At 42.7% G+C, this 17,872-nt stretch overlaps 1 protein-coding gene across 3 annotated transcripts in view; it reads right to left on the bottom strand.

Moving 5' to 3' along the window:
• Nucleotides 1–17,872, bottom strand: part of PLD5 (phospholipase D family member 5) — a 423,318-nt gene that overhangs the window by 336,466 nt on the left and 68,980 nt on the right. Inside the window, exon 1 of one of the 3 annotated variants that reach the window (XM_023247984.2) lies at nt 11,845–12,294. The exons of the other annotated variants lie outside the window; for them this stretch is intronic. Coding sequence (XP_023103752.1) covers nt 11,845–11,847 — 3 coding nt within the window. The 5' untranslated portion in view covers nt 11,848–12,294. Of the gene's footprint in view, nt 1–11,844; nt 12,295–17,872 lie in introns of those variants that run through there. 3 annotated transcript variants of the gene reach the window in all.

Raw genomic sequence — 17,872 nt, 5'->3', positions numbered from 1 at the left:
GGAATGAGTAGAGTGAGGATTATTTACCTAGGCTGATTATATAGCAAACCTGATTGGGCAGACTATAAGCCATTGGCAAAGCCTATATATTTGACCAATTATAAGGGCGAGCTGGACCCTATGAAGAGCAAAGGTGGATACGGAGTCCTTGCCCTACAAGGTGGCCCAGCTCTCATAACTCAGAATTTAGTTACGGATTTTAGCTACAAGGGCGATGAGACATTGGCTTGCCAGACTCATCCACATGTTTCTTTTCCTCTACGTCCCGGCCTCTTCTCAATCCACAGAGCACAGAATAGGCAAAGCCCAGTGGGGTTCCAGACCACCTCGGTACAGTGAGTCTCGCCATAAAGCAAGTCTAATGTCTCCTGGGTCTCCAAAGACATATAAAAGTTCTGTTTATCCTCTACTGTAGTCTATTAAGTCTATCCTATATTAAGTCTATTAAATGTGCAATAGCATTATGTCTTAAAAAAAAGTGTACATGCCTTAATTTTAAACTATTACTGCTACAAGTTATTAACCATCATCTGAGCTTTTAGCTGATTGTAATCACCGATTCCAGATCACAATAAATACCATGATAATGAGAAAGTCTGAAATATTGTGAGAATTACCAAAATGTGACACAGGACACAAAAAGAGCAAATGCTGTTGTAAAAAAATGGTGTTGACAGACTTCCTTGACACAGGTTTGCCACAAGGCTTCAATTTGTAAAAAAACAAACACAAATCCGTAGCTGCAGAGCACAATAAAATGAAGTATGCCTGTAAATTCTTTCGGAAACGCTCCCCCATCTTTCTCCCTCCCTCTCTCCTTCCTTCCACTTCTCTCTCCATTACTCTACTTAATACTTTTAAAATTAGGTCATTTATTCCCTTGATGTTGTATAGTGAAATAGCAAAAGAACTGAATCGGCAATTGCTTAAACTTGAATGTGCAAAAATGCTTACTCAGTGTACTATAAACAAAACTTTTGCAGGAAAACTGGAAATAACATTCATGTCCATTAAAATGATGACAGAATTACACAGCACAGAATGATGGCCGCCATAAAGTAAGTAAAAAAAAACAGAACTCAATGGCATGTTTATGAATATTTACAGATGCACACTTACTTATGAACCTGAGTGAAATATTTGTTTTTTGTTCTTTCAGTAAGTATTCAATATGTCAGCCACTGTTCTAGCCACCAAGATTACGATGGGAAACATGGTTCCTATTCATGGGAGTTTACAGTCTATTGGGGAGGTAGACATTCACTGAATAATAGTATAAATAATTTCAGGGGCTCCTGGGTGGCTGAGTCGGTTAAGGGTCCACCTTCAGCTCAGGTCATAATCTCGTGGTTCGTGAGTTTGAGCCCTGCATCGGGCTCTGTGCTGACAGCTCAGAGCCTGGAGCCTGCTTCGGATTCTGTCTCCTTCACTCTCTGTCCCTCCCCCACTCATGTTCTGTCATGTCTTTGAATTAGTGTTCTTGTATTCCTTGGGCAAATACTTAGCAGTGCAGTTGCTGGATCGTAGGTAGTTCTATTTTTAACTTTTTGAGGAACCTCCATACTGTCTTCCAGAGTGGCCGCACCAGTTTGCATTCCCACCAACCGCGAAAGAGGGTTCCCCTTTCTCCACATCCTGGCCAACACCTGTTGTTTCTTGGGTTGTTGATGTTAGCCATTCTGGCAGGTGTGAGCTGTTATCGCATTAGAATTTTGGTTTTCATTTCCCTGATCATAAGTGATGGTGAGCATCTTTTCATGTATCTGTTGGCCACCTGGGTGTCTTCCTTGGAAAAATTTATATTCATATCTTCTGCCCATTTTTTTTCCATGTTTTTATTTATTTTTGGGACAGAGAGAGACAGAGCATGAACGGGGGAGGGGCAGAGAGAGAGGGAGACACAGAATCGGAAACAGGCTCCAGGCTCCGAGCCATCAGCCCAGAGCCCGACGCGGGGCTCGAACTCACGGACCGCGAGATCGTGACCTGGCTGAAGTCGGACGCTCAACCGACTGCGCCACCCAGGCGCCCCTCTTCTGCCCATTTTTTAACTGAATTTTTCTTTGGGTATTGAGTTCTATAAGTTCTTGATACATTTTGGATACTGACCCTTTATCAGATGTGTCATTTGCAAATATCTTCTCCCATTCTGTAGATTGCCTTTAGTTCTGTTAATTGTTTCCTTTGTTGTGCAGAAGCTTTTTATTTTGATGCAGTCTCAGTGGTTTATTTTTGCTTTGATTTCCCCTGCCTCGGGAGACATATCTAGAAAGAAGTTCCTATGGCTGATGTCCAAGAAGTTACTGCTTGTGTTCTCTTCTAGGATTTTTATGGTTTAAGGTCTCAAATTTAGGTCTTTAATCCATTTTCAATTTATTTTTGGTATGGTGTAAGAAAGTGGTCCAGTTTTCCCAATATCACTTGTTGAAGAGACTTTTTCCCATTGGATATTCTTTCCTGCTTTGTAGAGAATTCATTGACCATATAATTGTGGGTTCATTTCTGGGTGTTCTATTCTGTTCCATTAATCTATGTGTCTGTTTTTGTGCCAGTACCATACTATTTTGATCACTACAGTTTGTAATATAACCTGAAGTCTGGGATTGTGGTGTTTCCAGCTTTGCTTTTCTTTCTCAAGGTCGCTTTGGCTATTTGGGATCTTTTGTGGTTCACATTTTAATTTAAGGTACACAGTTTAGGATTGTTTGGGGGTGCCTGGGTAGCTCAGTTGATTAAGCATCCAACTTCAGCTCAGGTCATGATCTCACAGTTCACAAGTTCGAGCCCTGCATCGGGCTCTGTGCTGACAGCTCAGAGACTGGGGCCTGCTTCAGATCTGTGTCTCCCTCTCTCTCTCTGCCCCTCCTCCCGCTCATGCTCTCTCCCTCCCTCTCTGTCTCTCTCTCTGTCTCCCTCTCAAAAATAAACATTTTTTAAAAATTAGGATTGTTAGCTCTATGAAAATGCTATTGATATTTTGAAAGGGATTGCATTAAATCTGTACATTGCTTTGGGTAGTATAGACATTTTAACAATATTTCTTCAAATCTGTAAGCATGGAATGTCTTTCCATTTCTTTGTGTCATCTTCAATTTCTTTCATCAGTGAGTTATAGTTTTCAGAGTGTGGGTCTTTTCACCTCTTTCGTTAGGTTTATTCCTAGGTATCTGATCGGTTTTGGTGCAATTGCAAATGGGATCAATTCCTTAATTTCTCTTTCTGCTGCTTCACTACTGATGCATAGAAATGCAACAGATTTCTGCACATTGATTTTTGTATGCTGTAACTTTACTGAATTCGTTTATCAGTTCTAGCAGGTTTTTGGTGGAGTCTTTAGGGTTTTCTATATAGAATAACATGTCATCTGCAAAGTGGGAAAGTTTGACTTCTTCCTTGATGATCTGGATGCTTTTTATTTCTTTTTGTTGTCTGATGGCTAGGACTTCCAGTACTATGTTAAATAAAAGTCGTGAAAATGGACATCCCTACCTTGTTTCTGACCATAGAGAAAAACTCAGTTTTTCTCTATTTAGGATATTAGCTGTGGCTCTTCTCATATATGGCCTTAAGGTGTTGAGGTATGTTCCCTCTTAAACCTACTTTGTTGACTATTTTTAACATGAATGGATATTGTACTTTTTCAAATGCTTTTTCTGCATCAAAATGATCAATACAGTTCTTATCCTTTCTTTCATTAATGTGATATATCACATGGATTGATTTGCAAATACTGAACCATGCTTGCAACCCAGTAATAAATCTCACTTGATTGTAGTAAATGATTTTTTTTAATGTATTGTTTGGATTTTGCTTGCTAGTATTTTATTGAGAATTTTTGCATCTATGTTCATCAATGGACAGATCATCTAAACAGAAGATGAACAAAGAAACAATGGCTTTGAATGACACACTGGACCAAATGGATTTAACAGATATATTCAGAACGTTCCATCCTAAAACAACAGAATATACATTCAAGTACACATAAAACAATTTCCAGAATAGATCACATATTAAGTCACAAAATAGGCCTCAACAAATACAAAAAGACTGAAGTCATACATGCACCTTTTCTGACCACAATATGATGAAACTGAAGTCAACCACGAGAAAAAATCTGGAAAGAGTACAAATACATGAAGGTTACACAATATGTTACTAAAAATTAACGGGTCAACCAGAAAATCAAAGGAGAAATCAACAAGTACATAGAAACAAACAAAAATGAAAACACAATGGTCCAAAACCATTGGGATGCAGCAAAGGTGATTCTAAGAGGGAAGTTTATTTTCTTACCTCATGACGCCAGAAAAATCTTAAATAAATAACCTTACATGTAAAGGAGCTAGAAAAACAACAACAAACAAAACCTCAAATCAGCAGAAGGAAGGAAACAACAGAGGTTAGCACAGAAGTAAATGGTACAGAAACAAACAAAAAAACCCAATAGAACAAATCAATGAAACCAGGACCTGGTTCTTTGAAAAAATTAATAAAATTGAACCTCTAGGCCAGGCTTACGAAAAGAAAAGAGAAAGGATCCAAATAAATAAAATCACAAATTAAAGAGGAGAAATAACAACCAACACCACAGAAATATAAACAATTACAAGAGAATATTATGAAAAACCACATGCCAACAAATTGGACATCCTGGAAGAAATGGATAAATTCCTAGAAACATATAAACTACCAAAATTAAAACAGGAAAAAATAGAAAACTTGAACAGACTGATAACCAGCAAAGAAACTGAACCAGTGATCAAAACACTCCCAACAAACAAAAGTGTATTTGTCTTATTTAGTTTCCTGAATCCATCACATGGCAGGATCTACTTATGGATTTGGGCTCACAGCCCTGTTCTGTCTTCCCTTATGATAAAACAAGAATTTGTATTTCCTGACTTTAGACTGCAGAAGAGTATATTACTTTGACACATTTGAAAGGAATAGTAATAGAAAGCTTTGAGAAAAAAATGGGTCAGGCAGACATCATTTTCCCAGGGGACATGATTGGCCATGCAAGGCAGATCGGGCATCAAACCCACCTTCCTCTGGGGCCCATGGGAACTTAACATTGGTACACAGCAACTCTGCTACAGTTGAAACACCAGTAAAGTTACAGTTATATCTCAATGTGAAAGTGCTAGCAAGACTATCAAATTATTTCTGATTAGACTTATTTCTTTACAAAGACATACAGATAATTAACTTGCAGCACATTTTAATCTTTGCAATTTATAATTTATATTGCTATTAACTGTTTCTAGTACATTTAAGAGCTCAGCCTTAAACTTGAGTGTGAAGCAAGAGTGAAGGGTTTTGCCTGCCACCTATTGCTGACATTCAAAAAAAGCTCTGACTGGGACCACAGAATTCTTCCCTACTAAGGGCCCAAAGCATCACACGGACTGGTCCTTCAGGTGATACGAAAAAGTCCTGGCCAATGCCCGTCATAAAACATTTCAAAGACTTACTAACAGGCATCACAGTTTGAAACAGTTCTTTTTCAAAATTGCTTACATATTTTTTGTAAGTGGCATACACTCATTTTAATAAAGAACACTACTCAAATAAAGAAAAGAATGACGAAAATTTACAAATATCCCCCACTGTTTAGTGTGGGGAGCATAATCTGCTATGTCTCCACCCATGCACAGAGATCTACTGATGTAAGCTTACAAAAATGGGATTGTTGGCTTCTTTTTAAAAACAAAAAGGTCGGGGCACCTGGGTGGCGCAGTCGGTTAAGCGTCCAACTTCAGCCAGGTCACGATCTCGCGGTCCGTGAGTTCGAGCCCCGCGTCAGGCTCTGGGCTGATGGCTCAGAGCCTGGAGCCTGTTTCCGATTCTGTGTCTCCCTCTCTCTCTGCCCCTCCCCCGTTCATGCTCTGTCTCTCTCTGTCCTAAAAAATAAATAAGCGTTGAAAAAAAAATTAAAAAAAAAATAAAAACAAAAAGGAAGGAGGGCATATAAAGCTTAAAAACAAGTAAAACTTGATTTGGGGGCTATAACTCAGGATCATGGAAGGCTGGATGAAGGGGACTTCAGGGTGACTTTGATGTTCTATTCTTCAAATGAGTGCTAATTACAAGACTATGTTCATTTTGCAAAAAATGTGAGCTGTACATTTATGATTTATATACTTTTTCACTTTGGAAGTTATACTTGAGAAAAAGTTCTTACTTAAACCCTCTTGATTAAGTAAATCAATACTCCAAGCAGATGATGGAAAGGGCCCGGGAGAAGAAACATACATAATCCTGGAACCAATTAAGTCCATCTTAAAAAATTCACTCATTACATGTCAATGCACTTCCACAGAAACTTACTAGGCAACTCCAAGTCCTAGACTGAGTAAATGGTATTCAGCTTCTTCAATGTGATTAAACAGAAGTTATAAACATAGTTTTACAAAGAATTTCTGTACTGACAAATGCGCAAGTCTTAGATGTAGCAACATATTACAAAATAGCCTGCCCTTGCTATGAGAAATACCTAAGCCGATGAGCCATACTTTCCATGAATTGATTAATCAGCCACAGTGTGTTAGAAACATTAAAATCATATAGATATAGAATAACAGTTAATTAAAAAGTGAGATTTATTAAGGATATACTGTTGTGATTTCCCCCCTTTCTATCAGAGACTTTATCCATTTCTTAAAACATTTCTATACATGCTTTACTATATTTTGATTTCACCACCAAAACCAAAATAAACACGGTAACTAACCAAATAAGGAAATTAATCCAAGTACTTTTGTAAAACAAGCTATAAATCCAAACAGCAAATTTCACAATCCAAATACCCAATGCCTCCAAATATACTTGCCCTCCAGGGTGGGGACACAACCAGGGGAGCTGACTTAGGGTGTTGGGTTTTGGGAAATCTGGGCCCTTCATAGACCCAAAAGTCCTCAGGGGTCCAGGATGTCTGGGCAGGTAATTCACACACTCAGTTGCTACATCCAAAGAGTAAGATGGGAAGTAAGAGATGAGGGACAAACACTAACAGGCTTCTGGGAATGCCGATAAAAAGGGCAGAACCAAGAAAATCAGAGAGTAGGGACAGTGAAGCTGCCTATCATAAGCTCACCTGGAAGTAATGGATATATACTGGAGGATTGTAACGTTATTCCTGGGTCCACACTTACAGGAGAGCATGTAAAGTTGTTGGTAAGGCTAACAACCTGAACTACTCCATTTCTCCTGCGATCCTCTGAGCATCTCCCCAGACACTTGAACCTATTTAATTTCTAGGTTATCCAGTTAATTAGTCTCTTTATTCTAGGTCTTTCATCTATCACATTGATTTTACAATCAGGCTTGATAAGCAACAACTTCAATGGTGTTTTATCCACCATCCCATATACACTTGCTCTTGTGTCTTCTCGCCGTGTGGGACGTGTCCAACACCCATCGTGAATCATCTGTAACTGTGAGGCTGACCAATGGGATGAAACCTGAAGTGAGTTCATATCTTATTTGCAGCTTTGCCCTTTCTTTAGCCCACCAAGTACAATTCCTTCACAGAAGACCACAGAAAGCATAAGAGAGATGATTCGTCTTCACTAAATTACCGATATGTGCAATTTTTAATGCTCTTGACATGATCTTCAAGGAGAAACTCAAAGTCAACCAACACTTTCAATTCCCTAAAACTTAGCATCAAAATACCCCCCTTCCTGACAATTAGTATCTTACCTGCTCTAATTAATAAAATTATTCATACCTTTATTCTGTGTGCTTTTTTTTTTGTTTTGTCTTGAGGGGAGGGAGCTTCATACCCACTCATTTCCTTCCACATCTTTCCATTCATCTTACCAATGTGGCTACAAGCAATCAATTATCAGGACGATCACACTGCAGTCCTTTGTCATTTCTGGCTATATCCATACCACCTCCAAACTTCTAAAACCTGTATATATATATATATATATATATATATATATATATATATACACATATACATACACACACACACACACACACACACACACACACACACACACACACATAGAACCTCTTCTGATCCTCTGAACCCACTTTCTCTTCAGGAACACAAAAGATCACTTAATACCATAAGCCTCCACATTTGTCCCAGAAACACACTGCACTGTCACTCACTTCTAAATACCCTACTGGACTTTGGGTGAGAGACTCCTGTGGATGTCTTTTTTTATTCACTCAACAATACACAGAACCTACTCTATATGAGGCATCATGTCAGGTAATGTAGGAATGGCAGCCAGGCGACTCTTCTTCAGTTAGTAGCTTCAAGTCCCAGTCTGTGCTTTTCTTTCTTTTCTTTTCTTTTTTTTTTTTAATGTTTATTTAACCATTTTGAAAGAAAGAGAGACCAAGCAGGGGAGGCTCAGAAAGAAAGGAGAAAGGGGAACCCAAGCAGGCTCTGCACTGTCAGCACAGAGCCTGATGTGGGGCTTGATCCCATAACCATGAGACCATAACCTGAGCTGAAATCGAGTCAGACACCCAAACCAACTGAGCCACCGGGGCCCCTCTGTGCTTTTCTTTTTCATGTTCACACCCATCAGTGGTCGGTGCAGGTGAATTTTTCATGCACATCACTTCCTACTTTGATTCTTTTCCATTTTCTCCCCACCATCTTCATTTAAATCCTTACCATCTTGTACTTCAAAATTTCAAAACCTTCCTTGCGATTCATCGTTCCACCATGATTCACAGCCTAATCAAACATCTGACTTTATATAAACATATTAATGTAATTATCACAATGACCCAACAGAGGTTAAGAGTCATTGTTCCCATTTTGCAAATAAAAACACTAATTGTTAAAGAATTTAAAAAATTACCGCATGAATACATGGGTAACCCAGAAATTTAACTCTAGGTCTGAGTGCACTTAAACCCTCTTTCCATAACATTAGACTCTCTTCCAGACTGAGGCAACTCTTTAAGGGAAGTTGGCCAGAGTGGAACTTAAGGTAAGAATTATGGTGTTGGGGGGCACCTGGGTAGCTCAGTTGGTTAAGCATCTGCCTTCAGCTCAGATCATGATCTCACAGTTCATGAGTTCAAGCCCCACAATGGGATCACTGCTGTCAGCACAGAGCCGGTTTCAGACCTTCTCTCCCCATCTCTCTTTGCCCCTCCCCCCTCCCCCACTAGCACATGTGCACTCTCTCTCTCTCAAAAATAGACATTAAAAAAAAAAAAAAGAATGATGGCGTTGGTATGCAAATGACAAGAAACCCAAACAGGTGACACCAAGAAAGAATAGATCTGTCTTGGAGCAGATTGGATATGAGGAGGAAAGAGAAATGTTAAAGATTATTTGAAGTTTTAGAGGCTGGGTCACTTAAGGTTGGCCTGGCTCACCTTCCTATATACCTTCACAGGTTGTAGGATGAGGTGGTTTCAGAAGTAAGGGTCGTACAGGGTGGACCTGTTTAAGGTCGTACAGGTTTAAGAAGTAAGGGTCGTAAGAAGTAAGGGTCCTAGCCTCGCACTACCTTTTACCAGCTATGTGTCCTTAGGAAAGTACTTAACCTCTCTGAACCTTACACCTCATTACAACAGTATTATTAATAATAATCTGTCTTTAAAAGCAAGGATATAAAAAAAATAAATAAAAGCAAGGATAAGGATTATTAAAGTATTAAAAACACTTGGCACATAGCACATATGTCCTCAATATTTGTAAAATATTACTTAAAAGCATTCACACATTTCCTTTGTTTTGAAATAACTTGCTTGCAGTTATGTGGGGTGGATTTAATGATCTGCATTTCCTTTAAATTTGTAAATAAAATAAAAAGAAGCAATCTGAAGCCAGAGCCCACAGCAGGCTGACTTATTTGGTAAAACAGCCAGCAAGCCCTGACGTGCTCCCGATTCTAATAATGAGGTCAAGGAGAGGGTTTTAAACACAATTGAGTGTCTCTTCTCTTGGATAAGTAAGGGAACTGATCACATCTGCATGATGAGAAACATGATTGGTTTCCTTTTCATCATGGAAGGGACTTCACGAAAATCTAACCCACAGATTCACTCCCCTTACAATCAAAGACTGGTTTTTCAACCCACTGCTCTCTGGACAGACTTCTCACTACAAGGGAAGGGGAAACATAGTCCCCTTTGCAAAAACTAGCTGGTTAGCATGTCCTCCCTACAAAACTATGACCATTTTAGTGTTTGCGGTTCAGAAAAGCTCAATTAGACGGAAGCTTTCATTTTAATGTACAACCGGGTAATTTTTCCAACTTTTTTTTTTTTTGCAATCAAAAAAGAGGTCTACATACTTTCATTAGGTTGTGCTATTGCATTTAAGTGACTCAGTCCCTGGTGGCTCCTTGTTGTCTCCCTGAATACCGTACAAGATTGTCGCTGTGCTGAAGTTTATGCCCACGCTTAAAGTGTGCTGGCAGGAACTCTATCTGCATTTCAGCCCAGTCCTTTTAATCCTTAAAGGAATGTTCTTGGGCTCATAAAGAGAAGAGAAGAATTATTATGCTTCAAGAACTCAAGCAAAACATTCCACAGCAGTAAGGAGCCCCACTTAACCCTTATGCTGAATACGTTGGCATTTACGCACCCGGCTGGTCAAGGAGAAACAGATGAGTCTTTTATGTGACTTCTCCACAGGTTAGAAGAGTTTCTAGCACAGATGCAATAATAAAGGGTAACACATATCAATAAAGGAGGGGAAAATCTGACCCTGAACTTTGCAGCTGTTTCCAGGGTCTGTTCCTAGGGATCTAGGACGGATGATGAGGGCAGGAAGTGAGATGAAATATTTTCATAAATCTGGTTCCCAGTGTCCCCTTTTCAGAGTTGTTGGAAAGGCAGACTTCTAAAAATTCCCACATCCCCTTCATCAGAACTCTCTTCATTCATCTGGATTATAAACAGAATAATCATTTCCCACACATCAGCTGTGCAGTCAAATAAATGTATTTCAGGCATTCTCTCTATACAGTAATAGGTTATATTTTCTCTTAAATGTTATATAATCTTATTATGACCACTGTCCTTCATCCCTTGACTATTAAAGAAAACGTTTAGTGGCTTCACTCTTAACACCAAATCCTCCCACCGGTCCTGCATCACGGGCACAGGAGAAGAGGTGCACGGAGAAGCCACAGAGACCACAGCCGACCCCGACCTCAGCACACCGTCCTCCCACGAAGCCCACACCTCGTCCAAAGACCTCACACTTCCATGAAGGCATGCCTCACGCTGGCAGTGTTGGCTTTGCTAGAGTGAAATCAAACGAACTTCCTCCAAAGTCACTTACACTTTCCTTTAGAACATGGGCTCCTTTTGTCACTGTCTACATAGAATAGTTTTGAAAGGGGGAAAAAAAAACACTCCGAAGTTTGCTCTAGTAATGGTTAATCTGCAAATGCCTCCCATCAACTGGTGACAACTCACTAGTCAGAAAAGATAGCTGTTTCATTATGAATGGGTTTGTACCCCCGCATGAAAACATCGAGAAAGCAGGCGATTCTTTCTTTCAGGCAGGCTCCTGGAAATGACAATTGCATTCCGAGGAAGAGCACATATCAGAGACCACATTAATCAGGGCTCGCCTTTGAGGTCACTGTGGGACCGTCCTTCCCCGGCAGAGCCTCGCAAATGGTCCTTATTAATTACGAGGCTCCTGACATGAAAGGAATCATTTTTCAAAAGTCAGTACCTTGGTGCCAAGGGTTTCCCTGCCCTTCTGAGCAAAAGGCTGACAGTGCCCCAGAGCTCAAGTTCAGTCTCATGCGACCCACAGCCACTGTCACCAGCAGATGCTAGGTATTCCTTCCCAGGTAACAAACTAGGTCTGCAGAAATCTTGGGAGTTTCTTACCATTGTGATCCAGTCTTCCCTCCCTGCAGAGTCCAGCAGCCAGGAGCTGTTGCTGCTGCTGTGCTGTTCCCACAGCCACGGGAGGCTTTGGAGGCAGAGAACGATTCATGTGGTACAAATGTATTGCCACCGATTACATTTCAGTCCCTCAATTGCTGGCCTGGATGCTTTGGAAATCAGCCAAACCAAGCGGGAGGAGAAAGGGCTGCAGTGTGCAATTTCAGAATTTCCCCCTAGAACCTGCTCTTAGCAATTCGGGTCTCTCATGCAGCATTTTAAGCAAATACCGAAGGCTGCTCCATTCAATTAGATCTCGCTCTCTTTTCCTTTTCAACTGAGATGGTTGTGTTGCTTTGTGGGATGAAATCATAGCAGGAGCTCAAGCTGACCCAGGGGACACAGGCACTCTGCCCACGTCCACACACCTCCAACCTGACCAGAACCGCCACTCTTCAGATCAGAGAGGAGAGCCCTGGCCAGATGGAGAGGAAGGGAGAGGGCAAGGCTGGTGAGCACCTGAGGCCACCAGGGTCGCAGCAGCTCCGTCACTGGTGTGCCAAGGACCAAACACAGGACCTAAGTCTGGACTACAGTGTTCGGTGTCACACTGTCAAATCCAAACATGTGGGAAGAAAAGTTCTTTGCTCATCAAAGGAGTCTACGAAACATATGTTATCCTGAAGAATAAGCCAGAAGCTCTTCACCTGCAGGGACTGTATCTGCCAAGAGGCTTTAAATCAAGCCAGGTCTGCTCACTCATACCAAATCGCTGGGCTCTTTGTTTTCCTAGGTTTTGACAACATTTTATTGCTTAAAAATTCGTCTATCTCAGAAGGATTCAACCACACAATCAAAGCTCAGGCCAGGACTCCAAAATAATAATATAGGGGCACCTGGGTGGCTCAGTCGGTTAAGTGTCCCAACTTTTGATTTCGGCTCCGGTCGTGATCTCACGGTTTGTGGGTTTGAGCCCCACATCGGGCTCTGTGCTGACAGTGTGGAGCCTGCTTGGGATTCTGTCTGTCCCTCTCTCTCTGCCCTTCCTCCGCTCATATCGTCTCTCTCTCTCTCTCAAAAATAAATAAACATCTGGGGCGCCTGGGTGGCTCAGTCGGTTAAGCGTCCGACTTCGGCTCAGGTCATGATCTCACGGTCCGTGAGTTCAAGCCCCGCGTCGGGCTCTGTGCTGACAGCTCAGAGCCTGGAGCCTGTTTCAGATTCTGTGTCTCCGTCTCTCTCTCTGACCCTCCCCCGTTCATGCGCTGTCTTTCTCTGCCTCAAAAATAAATAATCGTTAAAAAAATAAATAAACATTTAAAATTAAATAAATAGTACACAAAAGCAAAAATACCTATTAATTGCTAAACTGTTTACCTGCCATTCCTTCCTCGCTTAGTATAGATTCCAGTAACATGGTTGCCACGTCGGTTTTATTCCCTTCTATGTTGCTAATACGGCATCTACACATTGTAGAATATTTATTGCTGAATTAGTTACTTCTCCATAATTGTTGAAAATGTGAGCAGTCCCACAAACTGCTAAAATTCCTTTTACTTGGAGCCTGATGTGTTCTAGGCTGGGGTTGGGTTCCTCTCGCGACAGCTTTCCTCACACCAAAAGAAAGGTCCACACCCCCTACGAGGTTAGGCGAGAAAGGGCGAGAATCACTTCCAGCACAGCTTGCAAATTCAACACAAGGAATAAAATTCATGCCGATGGCCAAGGGTTCTGATTTCTTAGAAAGAATTCATAGCGTTCATCGGGCCTGATCAAGAAATCGCTGTGAATCCACAGAGTCCAAGAAAACTACTCCCTTTTCACGAGGCAAGTCTTTAAAAAAAATTTTTTTTTTCAACGTTTATTTATTTTTGGGACCGAGAGAGACAGAGCATGAACGGGGGAGGGGCAGAGAGAGAGGGAGACACAGAATCGGAAACAGGCTCCAGGCTCCGAGCCGTCAGCCCAGAGCCCGACGCGGGGCTCGAACCCACGGACCGCGAGATCGTGACCTGGCTGAAGTCGGGCGCTCAACCGACTGCGCCACCCAGGCGCCCCGACGAGGCAAGTCTTTTAAAAGAGAAAAGCAGCCATAGTAGGCAAATCAGGTGCCCGGGTGAGACACCAGAGCCCGTTTCTGCGGCCAAGATGTAGCTCAGTGCTGGCAACAAAGGAGGTTCTAGATACTTATTGAATTCATGTACGCCCTTAAAGCAATGCCCTGGAACCCTGAAATGTCAGACGCTTTCTCTCGAGCTAGGAGGAGCCAACACAGCCTAGTGTGGGGTCTCAGCTCCTTTTGAGCCCCATTCATGGTCCCATCTCTAGGACACTCCCTACTGCTTCAGCTACTCCCTGCACCGTGCCCCCGCACACTTGCCCTCACGTGCAATGAGGTGGCGACACTGTCTGCCGTGTGACCAGGAAACGAGCCTTGTCTCAGGGTGCCTGGGTGGCTCGGTCAGCAGAGTGTCCCCGTCCTGATTTCGGCTCAGGTCACGGTCTCGCGGTTCCTGGGATCGAGCCCCACGTCAGGCTTCGTGCTGAGCCCTGCTTGGGATTCTCTCTCTCCCTCTGCCCCCCTCCCCTGCTCACACTCTGTCTTTTTCTCACTCCCTCTCTCAACAAAATAAAATAAAAAATAAAAACAATTTTTAAAAAAGCCTCGTCTCCTCTTTTCTGCTAGCCTCCGGAAACCCGTACCGTGGTGTCGGCGAAGCATCTTCCTTTCCTTCTCCCTGTTCTTCAAAGTGCAAGGTCACTCCTCCCTCCATCAGGAAGACGCCCCTGATGGCTTCGCTCCATGGCTGGCGTGTGAGTCCTGCACACAGTTTGTGAGCGGTGTCCCCACCGACTGCAGATGAGACTAAGATGAGTCACCAGGGCAGTTCGGGGGCTTCATGAACGGGCCCCCTAAACTCTGCTCTCCCACCATGCCTGCAAATATTCACTACCTCTGTCCCAAAGAACCCCCTGTAGTCCCCTCAAGTCACAGTACCTGTTCCTGCTTCCTGGCCCCTGCACACATGGGGCCCACTGGGACACTCCCTTACATCCGCATCAGAGCCCCACACAAACCTACGCAGATTTAGAAGCGGTGCTGTTTCCACCCTAAAGATGCTCATACGGTGTATCGGCATTATTTTTCCCTGAGAAGAACGAACGTCTTCTCATATAAATTGCCATCTGGCAGAAACCACAAGGGAATATGAGGAAGCCTTTCTGAATAACCGTCTGTCTGCTGACTGAATAAGGAGTCTGTCAATGTTAAGACTTGTTTGGAAACTTGTGTTAATCAAAATTGTTAAGACTTCTTGGCTTGATGTTGTCAGAACTCACTGAATCACTGAATCACATCCCCCTCGCTGATACCAGCCCCGGACCCCACCAGCAGGAAAGTTAGAAACTTCTGGTGAGAAGTGGGGGGAAACTGGAATTTCCTATAAAATAGTAAATTCTTTCAGGGTGCCTGGGTGGCTCACTCAGTTAGGTGTCTGACTCTTGATTTCAGCTCAGGTCATGATCTCACAATTCATGGGATCTGGCCCCACATCAGGCTCTGTGTTGACAGCACGGAGCCTGCTTGAGATTCTCTCTCTCCATCTCTCTGCCCCTGCCCCCCAAATATTGTTTTTAAAAAATAGCAAATTCTTTCCATTAAAAATGTAGACATTCAGGGGTGCCTGGATAGCTTAGTCGGTTAAGCGTCTGACTTCAGCTCAGGTCATGATCTCGAGGTTCATGGATTTGACCCACGTGTCGAGCTCTGTGCTGACAGCTCGGAGCCTGGAGCCTGCTTCGGATTCTGTGTCTCCCTCTCTCTCTGCCCCTCCCCTGCTTACACTCTGTCTCTCTTTCAAAAATAAATAAACATTTAAAAAACGTAGACATCCAAAAAGCCAGTCCTCTCCTCTTGCACCCCTAGGGCCCCATCCTCCCACATAGCCCTGAATACCGAGACATTCAAGATACACAATGTAGAGTCTCAGAGCCAGGGGTGAAAGGCCCAGTGGAAAGCTGCCTCCACCCCTTTGAACCTGAAAGGGTGCAAAAAAAAAAAAAAAAAAAAAAAGAGAAGTTCTTTTACAAATGTGTACAAATAGCTATACTAGCTCTTTTAGTGTTTTCTTATAAAAAATCCATTTTATCTTTTCAGTGAAATCTTTACTGCATCTTCAAGAGATACTTAAAATGTATTTGAGGGGTGCCTGGCTAGTTCAGTTGGTGGAGCGAGTGACTCCTGATCTTGGGGCTGTGAGTTAGAGACCCACATAGGGTGTAAAGATTATTTACAAATAAAATCTTTAAAAAATAAAATGTGTATGAGAAGCCCACCAAACATGACTACCTCCCTCCAAAGAATGCTCGTGATTCATTGGTCAGTATTTAAAATGTTGGTCCTTGGGGCGCCTGGGTGGCGCGGTCGGTTAAGCGTCCGACTTCAGCCAGGTCACGATCTCGAGGTCCGGGAGTTCGAGCCCCGCGTCAGGCTCTGGGCTGACGGCTCGGAGCCTGGAGCCTGTTTCCGATTCTGTGTCTCCCTCTCTCTCTGCCCCTCCCCCGTTCATGCTCTGTCTCTCTCTGTCCCAAAATAATAAATAAAAAACGTTGAAAAAAAATTTTTTTAAATGTTGGTCCTGCATGAATAGCATTTACTTGGCATTCCAAAAAAAAAAAAAAAAAGGAGCCAGTAGAGACTAGAGGCTCCCATGGCCACCATAACACCTACTCTCTGCTGCCACAATCCCCTGGAGGTAAGAATCCAGAGAAAATGAAGGATAGTAGGTTCCTAATTGTTCCACCCCCTATGTCCACCCCCTCAAGAGAACAAAGAGAAGGGCTGGGGACTGCTTATCTTTCCACAGTTCTCCCATCGCCACTTTTTTTTTTTTTTAAATGTTTCTTTTTTTTTGAGAGAGATTGACATAGTGTGAGCATGGGAGGGGCAGAGAGAGAGAGGAAGACACAGAATCTGAAGCAGGCCCCAGGCTCTGAGCTGTCAGCACAGAGCCCGACGCGGGGCTCGAACCCACGAACCATGAGATCATGACCTGAGCCGAAGTCAGACACTTAACCGACCGAGCCACCCAGGCGCCCCTCCCATCGCCACTTTTAACCCCAAATCCCACCCTCCTGTATTGCCCGGTGTTTTGCTGTTATTGGGATACATGTGGCCTCACCCCCCCACCCCCCACCCCCGTCCAGCCTCACAGCTGTAGCCAGTTCAGAAGGCTGGGCTACAGGAGCACCCACAGACCAGTGATTGCAGGATCCCTTAGAAATAAGCGCGTGGGCAAGATGGCCGCTGTTTTCAAATGTAATCTCAAGCAGCCCTTCTCAGTCTAAGAACCACAAAGCATGTAGGGATGCCTTTCAGTTTCTAGTAATGTGTCAAAGGTTTCTGTTTCAATAGATGGGAATTGATGTTGGCAGACAAAAATTTAGGTCAAGGCAATGAGAAAAAGAAGCCATCACTTCCTAAAACCACCCAAGATTGCCAAGTATTTATATTACGAGAACAGTCACACAGAAGGAAACAAAGAACAAAAACATATTTCGGCAGTAAAATATTCCCATTAACTTCTATCACGGTATTATTTATTGAGATATGAAATCATGCAGGATGGTTTCTAACCATGAGAAGTGGATACAGTAGGGAGAAAAATTAAGGAGATAGCAATAAAAGGCACATGCCCTCAAGGAGGGTAGCAACCATCATATACAGAGTCCTCTGCAGGGTCTAAACTATCCAGTAGAAGACATGAATCCTGCTTTGCAAACAATCCTGAATTATGGAGACAGCTGAATGGAGGCCCAGGATCTTTGCAGACCATCTCAGTTGACCCTCTCTGGTTCTGTGCCTGGGACCATCTACTTTCTTCCAGGGGCATGGATTATGTTCCTATTCTCCCTTTTCACCACAGGAGGGAGCTGCAGTGTAACAAGGGTAGCGTTCTCCAGCTTTGCCTGAGCGGTTGGTGACCAGTTTTCATTACCGGCTACAACCTGTGTGAATGCCTCCAACTAGAAA

The sequence above is a fragment of the Felis catus genome, chromosome F1 (assembly GCF_018350175.1).
Source record: "Felis catus isolate Fca126 chromosome F1, F.catus_Fca126_mat1.0, whole genome shotgun sequence".
In the NCBI taxonomy this organism is placed as follows: domain Eukaryota; kingdom Metazoa; phylum Chordata; class Mammalia; order Carnivora; family Felidae; genus Felis; species Felis catus.
The sequence above is the reverse complement of the archived record's forward strand: the minus strand, read 5'-3'. Positions and strand labels throughout refer to the sequence as shown.